Genomic DNA, 13294 nt, shown 5'->3' with positions numbered 1-13294 from the left:
TTATATTTTTTAAATGCAATCGGAGTCAACTTCGATATTTTTAAAACTACATCTTAAAGTTTTTATCATTTAAGGAGTTTGATATCAGTTATAGCAGACCCAAATTAGTTTCTGATAGATTTATTCACTTTTAACTGTGTTCTCAAAACCCGACCTAGATGAAAGACGGGAAAGTTTTAACTTTCACTGGGAAAATAGTGAATGCTGTATGGGGGAAATTTCCCCATCAAAAGGCCTACACCTATCACAAAGTTTTATAAAGGTTCCTAACGTGCACAGAGCGATGTTGTCTCCCTTCACAAGGTTATGATATTTTACATCCCTTTCACATCTGACGTGCCTGTGTAGTTATGCTTCCCACACGACGTAACAGGCTCAGCATGGATTTAGGTGTCGGACGAGAGAAGTGCATGTGACCATTGCTGAGGGGTGGGAACCTTGTTTTTGTAATTCTAACAAAATGTATCAACGACAAATTGATCACAAATCAATTTACGAAAAATATCACTGACTAGAATAATGTCCAGTCTCTGGTTTCAAAGTTAGAGGTAGTGACAAAAAACCTTACGAAATTGACGAGCATTGAGGACCCAACATTCCGAAAGTCTTTGTCAAATAAAGCTAATATAATATATTCCTTGGGAAGAAAAACCTTAGTAATTCTTAATAATTTCAAGACATATGCCCATTTTTTACACCTTACTGCGTTTCTTGCTTTCGACTGACCAACCATTAAATCAGTAATATATGTTGTACACACGCGGCAGATGTGCTAGCATGATCTATATACATTCAAGATAATAACAATCCAATATATTAACAATAAACTGACATTACAGAGCTTCATTTATCGTGACCTAATGACATAATTAACCACATATATTTTGTACTTAACAAAATAATAATAAAAAATGACACTTTATATATTCTATAATAACGCAAATAACCTATAAATATATAAATAATGAGATATGATACTATGATTGTCAATAAGACACCTATCGACCAGAGATGTGTAAAGTAAAATTGCGAATGGAAACGGGGAATGTGTCAAAGAGACAACAACCCGACCAAAGAGCAGAAAACAGCTCAAAGCCACCAATGGGTCTTCAATAGAGCAAGAAAATCCCGCACACAGAGGCGGGCTTCAGCTGGCCCCTAAACAATAATGTATATTAGTTCAGAGAAAATGGACGTCACACTAAACTCCGAAACATTTAAAATTAATGAGCCAAAATTAAAAAAAAAACATACAAGACTAACAAAGGCTAGAGGTTCCTGACTTGGGACAGGCTCAAAAATGGTTGTCAAGACCTGCTTTGATATTTAAAGAAGACGAGATACCTTTTTGTATTCCTAGGTTGAAATTATTTTATATAGTGTTATGTAATATAGGAACTGACATTGCCATGGCAAAAAACGACAAACAACATGCAGTCTACAAAATACAACACAGAAAACTAAAGACTGAGTAACACGAACCCCATCAAAAACCAGGAGTGACCTTGGGTGCTCTGGATGGGTAAGCAGATCCTGCTACACATGTGGCACCTGTCGTGTTGCTCATGCAAGTAAAAAACCGGGGAAAATTCTTATTCGGTAGGTCTCATTTGAGGAAAAGAGGACGGGATTGTGCTTACAACATATCCGTCGTTATCTGTGAAACAAATTTTCCATCGCATTCTACCAACTCATGGTGGCATCCGTAAATTTCGAAGGGATGATTTCAACTCCAACACTTGGAACTCCTGAATTAAAAGCTGTGTTAATAAAATGGTTGTCGTAATTTGTATAGTATAAAGTGTATAAATGGAGTTTAGGGGATAATGTCATTCAAAAAGTAATTTCAATTATGGATGACATTGATAATGGTCAACAACCATATTTCATAAATGAGAGTACTAAAAGTGTTTAACGATGAATACATAAAATGCCTATTTAGAGCTGACATATTGTATTGCCCAATTCTTTTTTCAATGAAGTATTTTGCAAATTTGTTTTATAAACGTAACTTTCTAATTTGACAAGGAAATAACCCTATGAAAAGGAGCAAATGTTTATATCCTTTGTAAAATATAGATAATCATTTTACACTTATATGCATAAAAATAATGTCTAATAAGGCATGTTCACTAATCACATGCATTTTCAACAAGTAGTCATCTTTTTTTTATTCTAATGAGAGCTGATATTGTGATAAAAAAATAAAGGAGTTTAATAAGTAATATCTTTCTTATAATGATCTTGTCTATGCTATTAAGTCATTTGGTCTTTGGTGGAATGTCGTCTCATTGGCTATCATACCACATCATCTAATATTTATATTGCTTATACTAGAATATGAATTTACATTTGCAAAATGAGAAAAAAATTGACTGGAAAATTTTTCTCTTTATATCTTTCGATTTTTCTTATTATAGTCATAATATTTTTTGAGATACACGCTTTGAAAATAGGCTGACAACATTACTATAGGGATTCCTGGAGAATGGAAAGAGGAGGTCTCATTCCGAATTACCGAGAAGATAAATGCCAAATCCCGAATTCGTGTGAAAATAATGTGTCTGTTCCTGTAATATAAGCAAATCCCGAATTCCTGGCGATTTCATTGGCTGTTCCCGAAATCCCCCCACCAAATAAAGTTCCATCAGCCTCTCTTCCTCGGCAATAATGAAGTTGTATCTACCCTGGAAAATCATAGATTTCGATAAGAAATATGATAATGTAACAATTTAGAAGCAAATCACAAACTGTAATCGGAGAAATACAGAGAAACAATAATAAAAACAAAGAGAACAACAATAACATCCTACACACTTTATAAAAGCAAAGAGAACAACAATAACATCCTACACACTTTATAAAAACAAAGAGAACAACAATAACATCCTACACACTTTATAAAAGCAAAGAGAACAACAATAACATCCTACACACTTTATAAAAGCAAAGAAAACAACAATAACTTCCTACACACTTAATAAAAACAAAGAGAACAACAAAAACATCCTACACACTTTATAAAAGCAAAGAGAACAACAATAACATCCTACACACTTAATAAAAACAAAGAGAACAACAATAACATCGTACACATTTTATAAAAACAAAGAGAACAACGATAACATCCTACATACATTATAAAAACAAAGAGAACAACGATAACATCCTACACACATTATAAAAACAAAGAGAACAACGATAACATCATACACACTTTATCAAAACAAAGAGAACAACAATAACATCCTACACACTTTATCAAAACAAAGAGAACAACAATTAAATCCTACACACTTTATAAAAACAAAGAGAACAACAATAACACCCTACACACATAATAAAAACAAAGAGAACAACAATAACACCCTACACACATTATAAAAACAAAGAGAACAACAATAACACCCTACACACTTTATAAAAACAAAGAGAACAACAATAACATCCTACACACTTTATAAAAACAAAGAGAACAACAATAACACCCTACACACATCATCCTACATACTTTATAAAAACAAAGAGAACAACAATAACACCCTACACACTTTATAAAAACAAAGAGAACAACAATAACATTCTACACACTGTATAAAAACAAAGAGAACAACAATAACATCCTACACACATTATCAAAACAAAGAGAACAACAATAACATCCTACACACATTATCAAAACAAAGAGAACAACAATAACATCCTACACACATTATCAAAACAAAGAGAACAACAATAACATCCTACACACATTATCAAAACAAAGAGAACAACAATAACATCCTACACACATTATCAAAACAAAGAGAACAACAATAACATCCTACACACATTATCAAAACAAAGAGAATAACAATAACATCCTACACACATTATAAAAACAAAGAGAACAACAATAACATCCTACACACTTTATAAAAACAAAGAGAACAACAATAACATCCTACACACTTTATAAAAACAAAGAGAACAACAATAATAGCCTAGACACATTATAAAAACAAAGAGAACAACAATAACATCCTACACACTTTATAAAAACAAAGAGAACAACAATAACATCCTACACACTTTATAAAACAAAGAGAACAACAATAAAAATATAACATCCTACACACTTTATAAAAACAAAGAGAACAACAATAACACCCTACACACATTATAAAAACAAAGAGAACAACAATAACATCCTACACACTTTATAAAAACAAAGAGAACAACAATAACATCCTACACACATTATAAAAACAAAGAGAACAACAATAACATCCTACACACATTATAAAAACAAAGAGAACAACAATAACATCCTACACACTTTATAAAAACAAAGAGAACAACAATAACATCCTACACACTTTATAAAAACAAAGAGAACAACAATAACATCCTACACACTTTATAAAAACAAAGAGAACAACAATAACATCCTACACACATTAAAAAATTAAATAACATACAATCTATTAAACATAGTGAATAAACTCCGTTGTCTCAGACTGATAAGCAGTTTCTTTGATTGGTTGGTTGTTGGTTGCTTAACGTCCAGTTGCAATTATTTGATGGAGGGCGGAATATTTGGACTGCCATTGGAAAAAGATGGAAAATAAGTCAGAATTCATGTGCAACAGGTCAGACACGTGCTTAGAATAGACTTGAATGTGACACGGTCTCAAAAGAGAGGCGAAAGATACCAGAGGGACATTCAAACTCATAAGTCGAAAATAAACGGACAACGCCATGGCTAAAAATGAAAAAGACCAACAGACAAACAGACAAACAATAGTACACAAAATTCAACATAGAAAACTAAAGACTGAGCAACAAGAACCTTCCCCCCCCCCCCAAAAAAAAACAACTGCGGGGTGATCTCAGGTGCTCTGGAAGGGTAAGCAGATCCTGCTCCACATGTGGCACCCGTCGTGTTGCTCATGTTAGCGATATCGGATATTACGTTCCCATTTCTTTCAATCGACTGTTTAGATATTCTATACATCCCTTTTGACTGTAGACGAATCCCCCTCCACAGTCATATCTAAAATCTTTAATGTTTATTTAAATTTTGTGTTTACGTTTACATCATATTACGATTTTTAGATTTTGTTTTCTTTCATTTTATCCTCGACTATTTCATATTTTAGAATAAATTATTTTAATTTTATATGAATATAGAACATAACAAACAAAGCTTTTTACGATTATGGATAGTTATTCCTGTTCAAACCTTATCAAAGTATCAATAAGTCTTATAAATGGCATCTGGCAAGGTTTGGAACGATGATAATCTGGTCAATTGCATTTATTCCTTGTTTTCACTTTGCTATGATCCTAATGATCTTCACAAAGTTAATGAACTTTGCGCTATTCCTTTTCTTTTTTTTAGTTTTGGCCGAGTGTGTCATGGATGAATACCCCATATCCTTTCTTTTCTATTATTTTAAAGGTATTTTCAAACGCGATTTTTTTTTCTTGTATTGTAGGAATTCAGCAGCAAATACTTGAATATTAACAGAATGTTATACGATACGGTAAACTTCTGAATTATCTCCCTTTGTACGATTCCTGAACTAGGACAGGTAATGAACGAAACATGTTGTACGATTCCTGAACTATGACAGGTAATGAACGAAACATGTTGTACGATTCCTGAACTATGACAACAGGTAATGAATGAAACATGTTGTACGATTCCTGAACTAGGACAACAGGTAATGAACGAAACATGTTGTACGATTCCTGAACTAGGACAACAGGTAATGAACGAAACATGTTGTACGATTCCTGAACTAGGACAACAGGTAATGAACGAAACATGTTATACGATTCCTGATTTAGGATAATGAACGAAACATGTTGCAGGACTTAACAAGGTATTTTAAAAAAACTTAACCCTTCCAATTTTATATCGTTCGTGGAAATAGAATAGAGAAATGAAACGGAGAATGTGTCAAAGAGAAAACAACCGACCAAAGAGCAGAAAACAGCCAAAGGCCACCAATGGATCTTCAATGCAGTGAGAGAATCCTGCATCCGTTTGTGGGCTTCAGCTGGCCCTAAACAATAATGTAAACAGTTTATAGAATGCATGAAGTTAGACAATGCACGAGCAAGAACAACATAAATATTAAGCTTTAAGCGATACAAACATTCATTAAAACAGACGCTTTAATGACATAAACTCCACATTTTCTTTCAATAAAACTCGTATATGACAATTTATTTGACCTCCGATACATTTTTATGAATATCATTCGTTAAAAGCAGACACGTGGAGACCCTGTATATTTTATATGAGGTTAGTGGGCGTGTTTTATTTTAATATACGGTTAGTAGCAATTGGTTAAAACTAATATGTCTATTTCTTTTTATGTATTTATGGTTAACAGTTGCCTAGCATTTTGTCACACCGTGGTCTTTTATAACTTACTATTCGGGATGGACTTTGCTCATTTTTGAAGGCCCTGCGATGACCTGTAATTGTTCACATATTTGTACACTTTTTTCTTTACGGATATTTGTCTCACTGGCAATCATAATACATAGCCTATTTTTTATATTACAAGACAATATTGTTGTCTTAAAATTGTGTTTGAAAAAACAACATTGTCATTAAATATATATTTAATCACGATATTATACGAGCATACACAATGATACACGACAATACACGATTATGCACGATGATACACGATAGTATAAAATAATTGGGCAAGTTATTGCAAGGCAAGGAGTCCTCAGAGTAGACGTTCTTATACAATTTCATGTTCGTCTGAAAACTAATGACGTTCTGGGTATCGAAATTGCAAGATGTTTTTAATTGCTTCTGTTGTCAATAAAATATATTTTCGTTCATTGTTTCTACTTGTGAATAACATATTTGCTCTATACATATTATTTTTAAAAATTAATATTTGTATTTTTTCCTATGTCGCCTCCGACTTTTTGAACCCCAAGACCCCTGTCGTATATTTCCTGTATTAGAGAATCCATCTCCATTAAATCTGCCCTGTATCCCGCCGTTTGTTTCAGTAACCTGTCCCACATTAGGATCACCAATGTTAAATCTGCCCTGTATCCCGCCGTTTGTTTCAGTAACCTGTCCCACATTAGGATCACCAACGAATCCAACATTAGTATCTGTACCAAAACCACCATTTACTTCTGTTGGAAAGCCTGTCGAGCCGCCAATCACATTGGAATCAATACCAATGGCTGTCAAAAAAGTTATTGAGACTCATTCTTGATAATCTATTAACATAATTATCTGCAACAAATTAAATTATCAAAAATTGATCATGAAATAAAGTAAACCATACTTTTTTCAAATCATTTCTAATTGTTTTGCCTTGTTTTTTTTTTTGTTTTTTTTTCAATTTCCTTTTTCAGGAATTATTGGTTTTTAGTGATGTGAATCGATATTCAAAACCGAAAATGTACCACCCGATTATTTGACCTAACCTTATATGATCCAACCTTTTCGTGACACGAAATCTTTTACTAAAGATGTATATAAGTTGAAAGATTCTAGCATTAAATGTGTTTGCAATGGTGCTTTAACGTCTCCTGCATTTGCAATTAAGTTGTAATTTAAGTTTGTTTATCTTGGAATGAACGCTTAACTTCTACTAATAGTAATACAACTTGACTTTGAGTTTCTTTTCGAATCCTAATATATATTTTCTTTGTTATAAGCAGTTCCAGCCACAATGAATATGACCATCTGATATGTTGGGAGTTAACATTAAAGAGTTGGTTAACCGCCAAATAACTTTTCTAATGATTTTCTAAATAAAGTCTTTAATAGATTCTTAAATTCATACAAGCTGGGACTATTATACTAGTTACCCAGATACAAGGTATAAATTGTTTATACAAAACTGTGGTTTATTCTGTAATAATTCCACTTTGTTTCCAATCGTAATAGGTGTTTTAGTTGATATAATAATAATAATAATAATAATAATAATAATAATAATAATAATAATAATAATAATAATAATAATAATAATAATAATAATAAGAATAATAATATTTATTCAGGTAAAGGCAACATAAACAAATGCATTTTAGATATGGAAACATAAATAAAATAACCTTAATATGTAGTAATGGTTGCGTTTTAGGTATATTTAATGCCTCAAACCAAGGATGACAAATGAAAGCAAAAAACGTGTATTTCCAATTGATATATTGGGATACCTGTCATTTCGCCGTTGTCAAATATCCCCATACGCTTTCACATTTGATTTCAAAGATGTTCAAATAGCAAAAGTTCTGAATCAGCATTGATAGGTATATCTTTCTAAGTTTTTGTTTTGTATCAATATTTTTGCTTTCCAATTTTTGAAGTATAACTGCATGGTATTTCCATTTGTAAGTACTGTCATTTAGTTTTTGGGATACTTCGACATTCCTTTTCTTGCATCCATATGCATGACTAATAAATATGGGTTGAAGATTTTTTTTTTAAATTAGGTTATATACCTATATATGAAATTAAGTACTGATTAACCTAAAAGCTTATAATTACTTTAGATGTATGTTTCATTATAATACGTTATTCTGATTGGCTAACTGCAATCTGGCGTTATTCCTTAATCAACTTCATTACACAATAAAATTTATCATTCATGATGACACGAGGTCCCACAATAAAATGCACAGGTAAATTAAATAAAAACTTGATAAAAATCGTGTTATCATGACCCTAGCTAAAAAATGTAATTATAAGTATTGAATGCTTCTTTTTGTAACTTCATAGGGTTGTAAAAGCGTTGACAGTGCGCACATTTTTAGAATGAAGCGCTTCCGCGCTTCATACAAAATGTACTTCGGTCAACGGTTTTACACCCCAATGAAGTTACAAAAAGAAGCATTCAATTCTTTAATATTTACTTACCGTTGCCATGTATGCCATTATCAAAACCGTTATCCACAAAACCGTTGTCATGTCCATTATCAAATCTATATTCTGGCTGTAAAACTCCACTAGACGGTGCACCTCCTTCAAAACCAGCAACGCCACGTAAAACTGCATCTCCTACACCAATTCGACGTTGTGTTTTTGATACTGGAGCTCTGATTCCACCTCCTAGGCCCCTTGTTTCTGGTATTGGGTCAGTCACTCTTATACCACGAGAGCCTCTTTCAATGAAATTAGGAGTTTGAGGAATAACTTCTGGTATTACTGGTTGACGCTGTCTCCGGCCTAGGATATTAAAATAATAGAAATGTACTTGTTGATACTGAAAGTGCATTCATTATTTTCTTCTTTTGAAAAATAAGATGTTCGGAAAGAATTTCTTTCACTCGCCAAACATTTTTTTTCAAACTTATAAAAAAAACAGACTAGTTAGTGCCTTCGTTACCCGCACTCTGAAAATGTGTATTGACATTTGTAGACTGGATTTAATTCTTTTTCATTTCACTAACATTTTTTAACTGTTACTATCTAAGTTCTTCTCAAACATATCAATAGAAATAGTTTAATTTTATTTACATTACAGTGCGGTAATTTGCGATATTTTGGTAATATAGCTCTCCCAGTATGAAGTCTTAAATGATAATCGTGAAAATTGTGAACTTTTATAAAAAAGTCTTTAGTGAATTCTTATAACTATACCAACTTACGGTTTTTACGTCTGCGTCTTCTGTTTGTTGATAAAGCGCCGCTCCCTCTACGTGGCTCTATAGCAGGTTCGCACGAGCATTGGCATCCACCTGGGTTACCTAAACTTCCTGTATTAATGAGGGGTTCATTTTGCTCATACGTCCCTGTAAGTATAAGACACTCCTATGAAACTTAAAACTGACTTTCTTTTAATGTTAGTCAACACAAAAAAAAAAACAATTATATAACCATTTATCATTTTGGTCAAATTTTATCAAACAAAGACGAAATTTATGCAAACAAAAAAATATACAAATATTGTCAGTGTTTAAATTTAAATATAGGTACTACGAAATTTTAGATTCAAATATCACATAATTTTACAATTATTCTTAATTACAATTGTACATAATCGTAGATAGAAAATATACTGTAACAACTGTCCACTGAATATAATATTGGAATAAAAAAAATCATCCCCAGGCTGGTGAAAAGCCTAAACATTTGTTTTTTATAAGTTTGTTACACTCACAGTAGTTATTTGTGGCAGTAGCTCCAATAAATAATAGCGTCGTGAATACAAGCAGTTTTTCCATCCTCCAATCCTGAAAAACAATAATATTCTATTTTTTTTTATAAATCTGAAATAAATTACCGAAAGCGCGTTGATTATGAAAAAAGAGGAAATATGTTAACTCATACACGGCTCATAAAAAATGACACTAGATTTAAAACAATTTATGTATATAATATGTATATCCAAGACCTTTGTCCTTTGAGCCTAGATAAAAAAATACTCGCTTTTATTGTCTCGTTTCAGTTTTATACTTAAAATGCAAAAAATACACAACTTCCCCATTAGAATGATTAATACTATTAATTATTTTGACCATTTTGTACTTGCTCTACCTGTTCAATGTGTAGGAGCTTTAGTTTTACTAGAAAAATCTTGTAGTGGTCATTTCATGGATGTAAAAAATAAAGGTACAAAGAAATATACATTTTTTACCAGAGTAGTTTTTGTAGGTGTTCAAAAAAATATTACAATGTCGACAGTTTGTGATCCGAGTTGTCACACATTTTTAGCATATTTGATAACAATGAAAAGTGGGTATATTAATTTTGGTGATAAGACCAAATAAATTGAAGTTACTAAGTTTTCACTGTATAAATGGGACAATTTGTATTTAAGTATTTAGGTTATTTAAAACTTAAAGTTTCCTTGAATTTATTTTAAGCAAAGGGCTATTTTTCAAAAAAATTTAATGCTGTCTGTCATATTTGTTTTTCGTTTATTGTTTTGTAGAATATTTGTGCGTTAATTTTTTTTTCGATTGAAATGTTCTACCTTTTGTCTTGTCAGGGCCATTTATAGCTTTCTGTGCGGTGTGAAGTTTGCTCATTGTTGAAGGCCGTACGGTGACGTATAGTTTCTTACATCCACGTCACATTAGACTGTGGTGGATAGTTGCAATCATACCACATCTTCTTATTTTTATATATGTATCCTTATATTATTCATAGCAGTGTTTCGTTTTAATCAATATGTGTTGTTTTATTGGCTAAGCATTTGACACCAGGTGCTGTCACAAGCTTGTGCTTGTACCACTATCGATACATTGCAAGTATGTAAGTGAATGTATATTGCATAAGTTTTAAGCAACGAGAAAGCAAGTGATCTTGACGTGGCACCATTTTCAAAGCCACGTAACTTGAATTCATAATGCTTTGAACTTGCAAAATATCATTAATTTTATGATCAAAATCACAGTATCTTATACAATATACATTCACTTCATTAGGCTCTGGTGGACAGTTGTTTCATTATTAGTCATACCACATCTCCTTATTTCTATATATATATATGTATCCTTATTATCTAGAGTAGTTTTTCGTTTTATTTAATATGTGTTGTATTATTGGCAAAACATTTGACACCTGGTGCTATCACAACATTTCATATCGTATGAAAACCGATAACATGTTGTTTACGGACGTGCCTGTACCAATCGACACATTGCACGTATTTAAGTGAATGTGTATGGTATAAGTTTAAAGCGATGAGAAAGCAAGTGATCTTGACGTGGCACTATTTTCAAAGCCATATAGATATATGATGTGGTATGAGTGCCAATGAGACAACTCTCCATCCAAGTCAAAATTTATAAAAGTAAACCATTATAGGTCAAAGTACGGTCTTCAACACAGAGCCTTGGCTCACACCAAACAGCAAGCTATAAAGGGCCCCAAAAATTCCTAGTGTAAAACCATTCAAACGGGAAAACCAACGGTCTAATCTATATAAAAAACGAGAAATGAGAAACACTTATGAACCACATCAACAAACGACAACTACTGAACATCAGATTCCTGACTTAGGACAGGTGCAAACAATTGCAGCGGGTTTAAACGTTTCAATGGTACCAAGCCTTCACCCTTATCTGAAACAATAGTGTAACATCACAACATATCACTTGAATATTGCTTAATTTGTACAATAAACACAGATAAAAACTTAAGAGTCATTCAGCGGCAAACGCTAAGTCTAAAAGACAACCAACACCATTATGGTAAAAAAAAAAGACAAACACATATACAACAGTCCACAAGCACTTCACAAAAAACTACAGATTGGCAACATGAACCCCCCGAATACCGTGTTTACGGGTTTTGCTCGTTTTTGAAAGCCGTACGTAAATCGATTGTTACTTACATTCACGTTATTGGCAATCATTCCACATTTTATTTTATATTGAACTCGGATGATACGGAGCAGTCAGCATAAGTGACACCATAAGTGGGTTTTGCTCGTTTTTGAAAGCCGTACGTTGGTCGATTGTTACTAACATTCACGTTATTGGCAATCATTCCACATTTTATTTTATATTGAACTCGGATGATACGGAGCAGTCAGCATAAGTGACACCATAAGCGGGAAATATGACGTGTATATAGAATATACCATAAGTTGGTGGAAATGTTCCGTTTTGGGTGCTTTTTAAACCGAAGAGTATAATTTTCAGTTAGTTCGATATGCCCGTGTTTACATTGACCTATCAGATTGAAATGACCGCAATATTTTCATTACTTAAACCTTTTTAGAGTTTATAGATATCAATTGAATTGTGGATTTTTTTTTTAAATAATAACAAATATAGAGATTTATCATAGAAGTATGATACCCATTCAAGGAATTTAATAAAAAGTAATAATTCATATCCAGCTTTTTATAGTAATATTATTCGGCACTAAGACCAATACCTGGTCTGGACTTGCGCCGCTGAATGTAATTGATTATGGTGTCATGCATACTTAAGCATAGATTATCATTCCACTCCATGGAAGACTAATACTGGGTATGGACTTGCGCCGCTGAATGTAATTGATTGAGGTAACATGCATACTTCAGCATAGATTATCATTCCACTCCATGGAAGCCAAGAAAAGATTGAAGAAATGCTTTGTTGTACAATGAGTGTTGTTAAGTATAAAACTATCGACAACCATGAATTGACTGCACGGTATGTGTAAACATAAAACTATCGACAACCATGAATTGACTGCACGGTATGTGTAAACATAAAACTATCGACAACCAAGAATTGACTGCACGGTATGTGTAAACATAAAACTATCGACAACCAAGAATTGACTGCACGGTATGTGTAAAAATGGCTGACACGC

At 32.6% G+C, this 13294-nt stretch overlaps 1 protein-coding gene across 1 annotated transcript; it reads right to left on the bottom strand.

The window, feature by feature from the left end:
- Window positions 1-6603: 6603 nt before the first annotated feature.
- LOC127712979 (uncharacterized) lies at window positions 6604-12344 on the bottom strand. The gene is made up of 6 exons (XM_052219561.1): window positions 12324-12344; window positions 10143-10215; window positions 9631-9774; window positions 8900-9208; window positions 7097-7212; window positions 6604-7033 (listed from the first exon to the last, which is right to left on the bottom strand). The coding sequence occupies exons 1-6, from the start codon at window positions 12342-12344 to the stop codon at window positions 6905-6907; spliced, it is 792 nt and encodes a 263-aa protein (XP_052075521.1). The 3' UTR covers window positions 6604-6904.
- Between the last annotated feature and the right edge of the window lie 950 nt (window positions 12345-13294).

This window comes from Mytilus californianus, unplaced genomic scaffold (genome assembly GCF_021869535.1).
Source record: "Mytilus californianus isolate M0D057914Y unplaced genomic scaffold, xbMytCali1.0.p SCAF_8, whole genome shotgun sequence".
NCBI classification, from domain to species: domain Eukaryota; kingdom Metazoa; phylum Mollusca; class Bivalvia; order Mytilida; family Mytilidae; genus Mytilus; species Mytilus californianus.
Note: the sequence above shows the minus strand (reverse complement) of the source record. Positions and strands in the feature narration are given on the sequence as shown.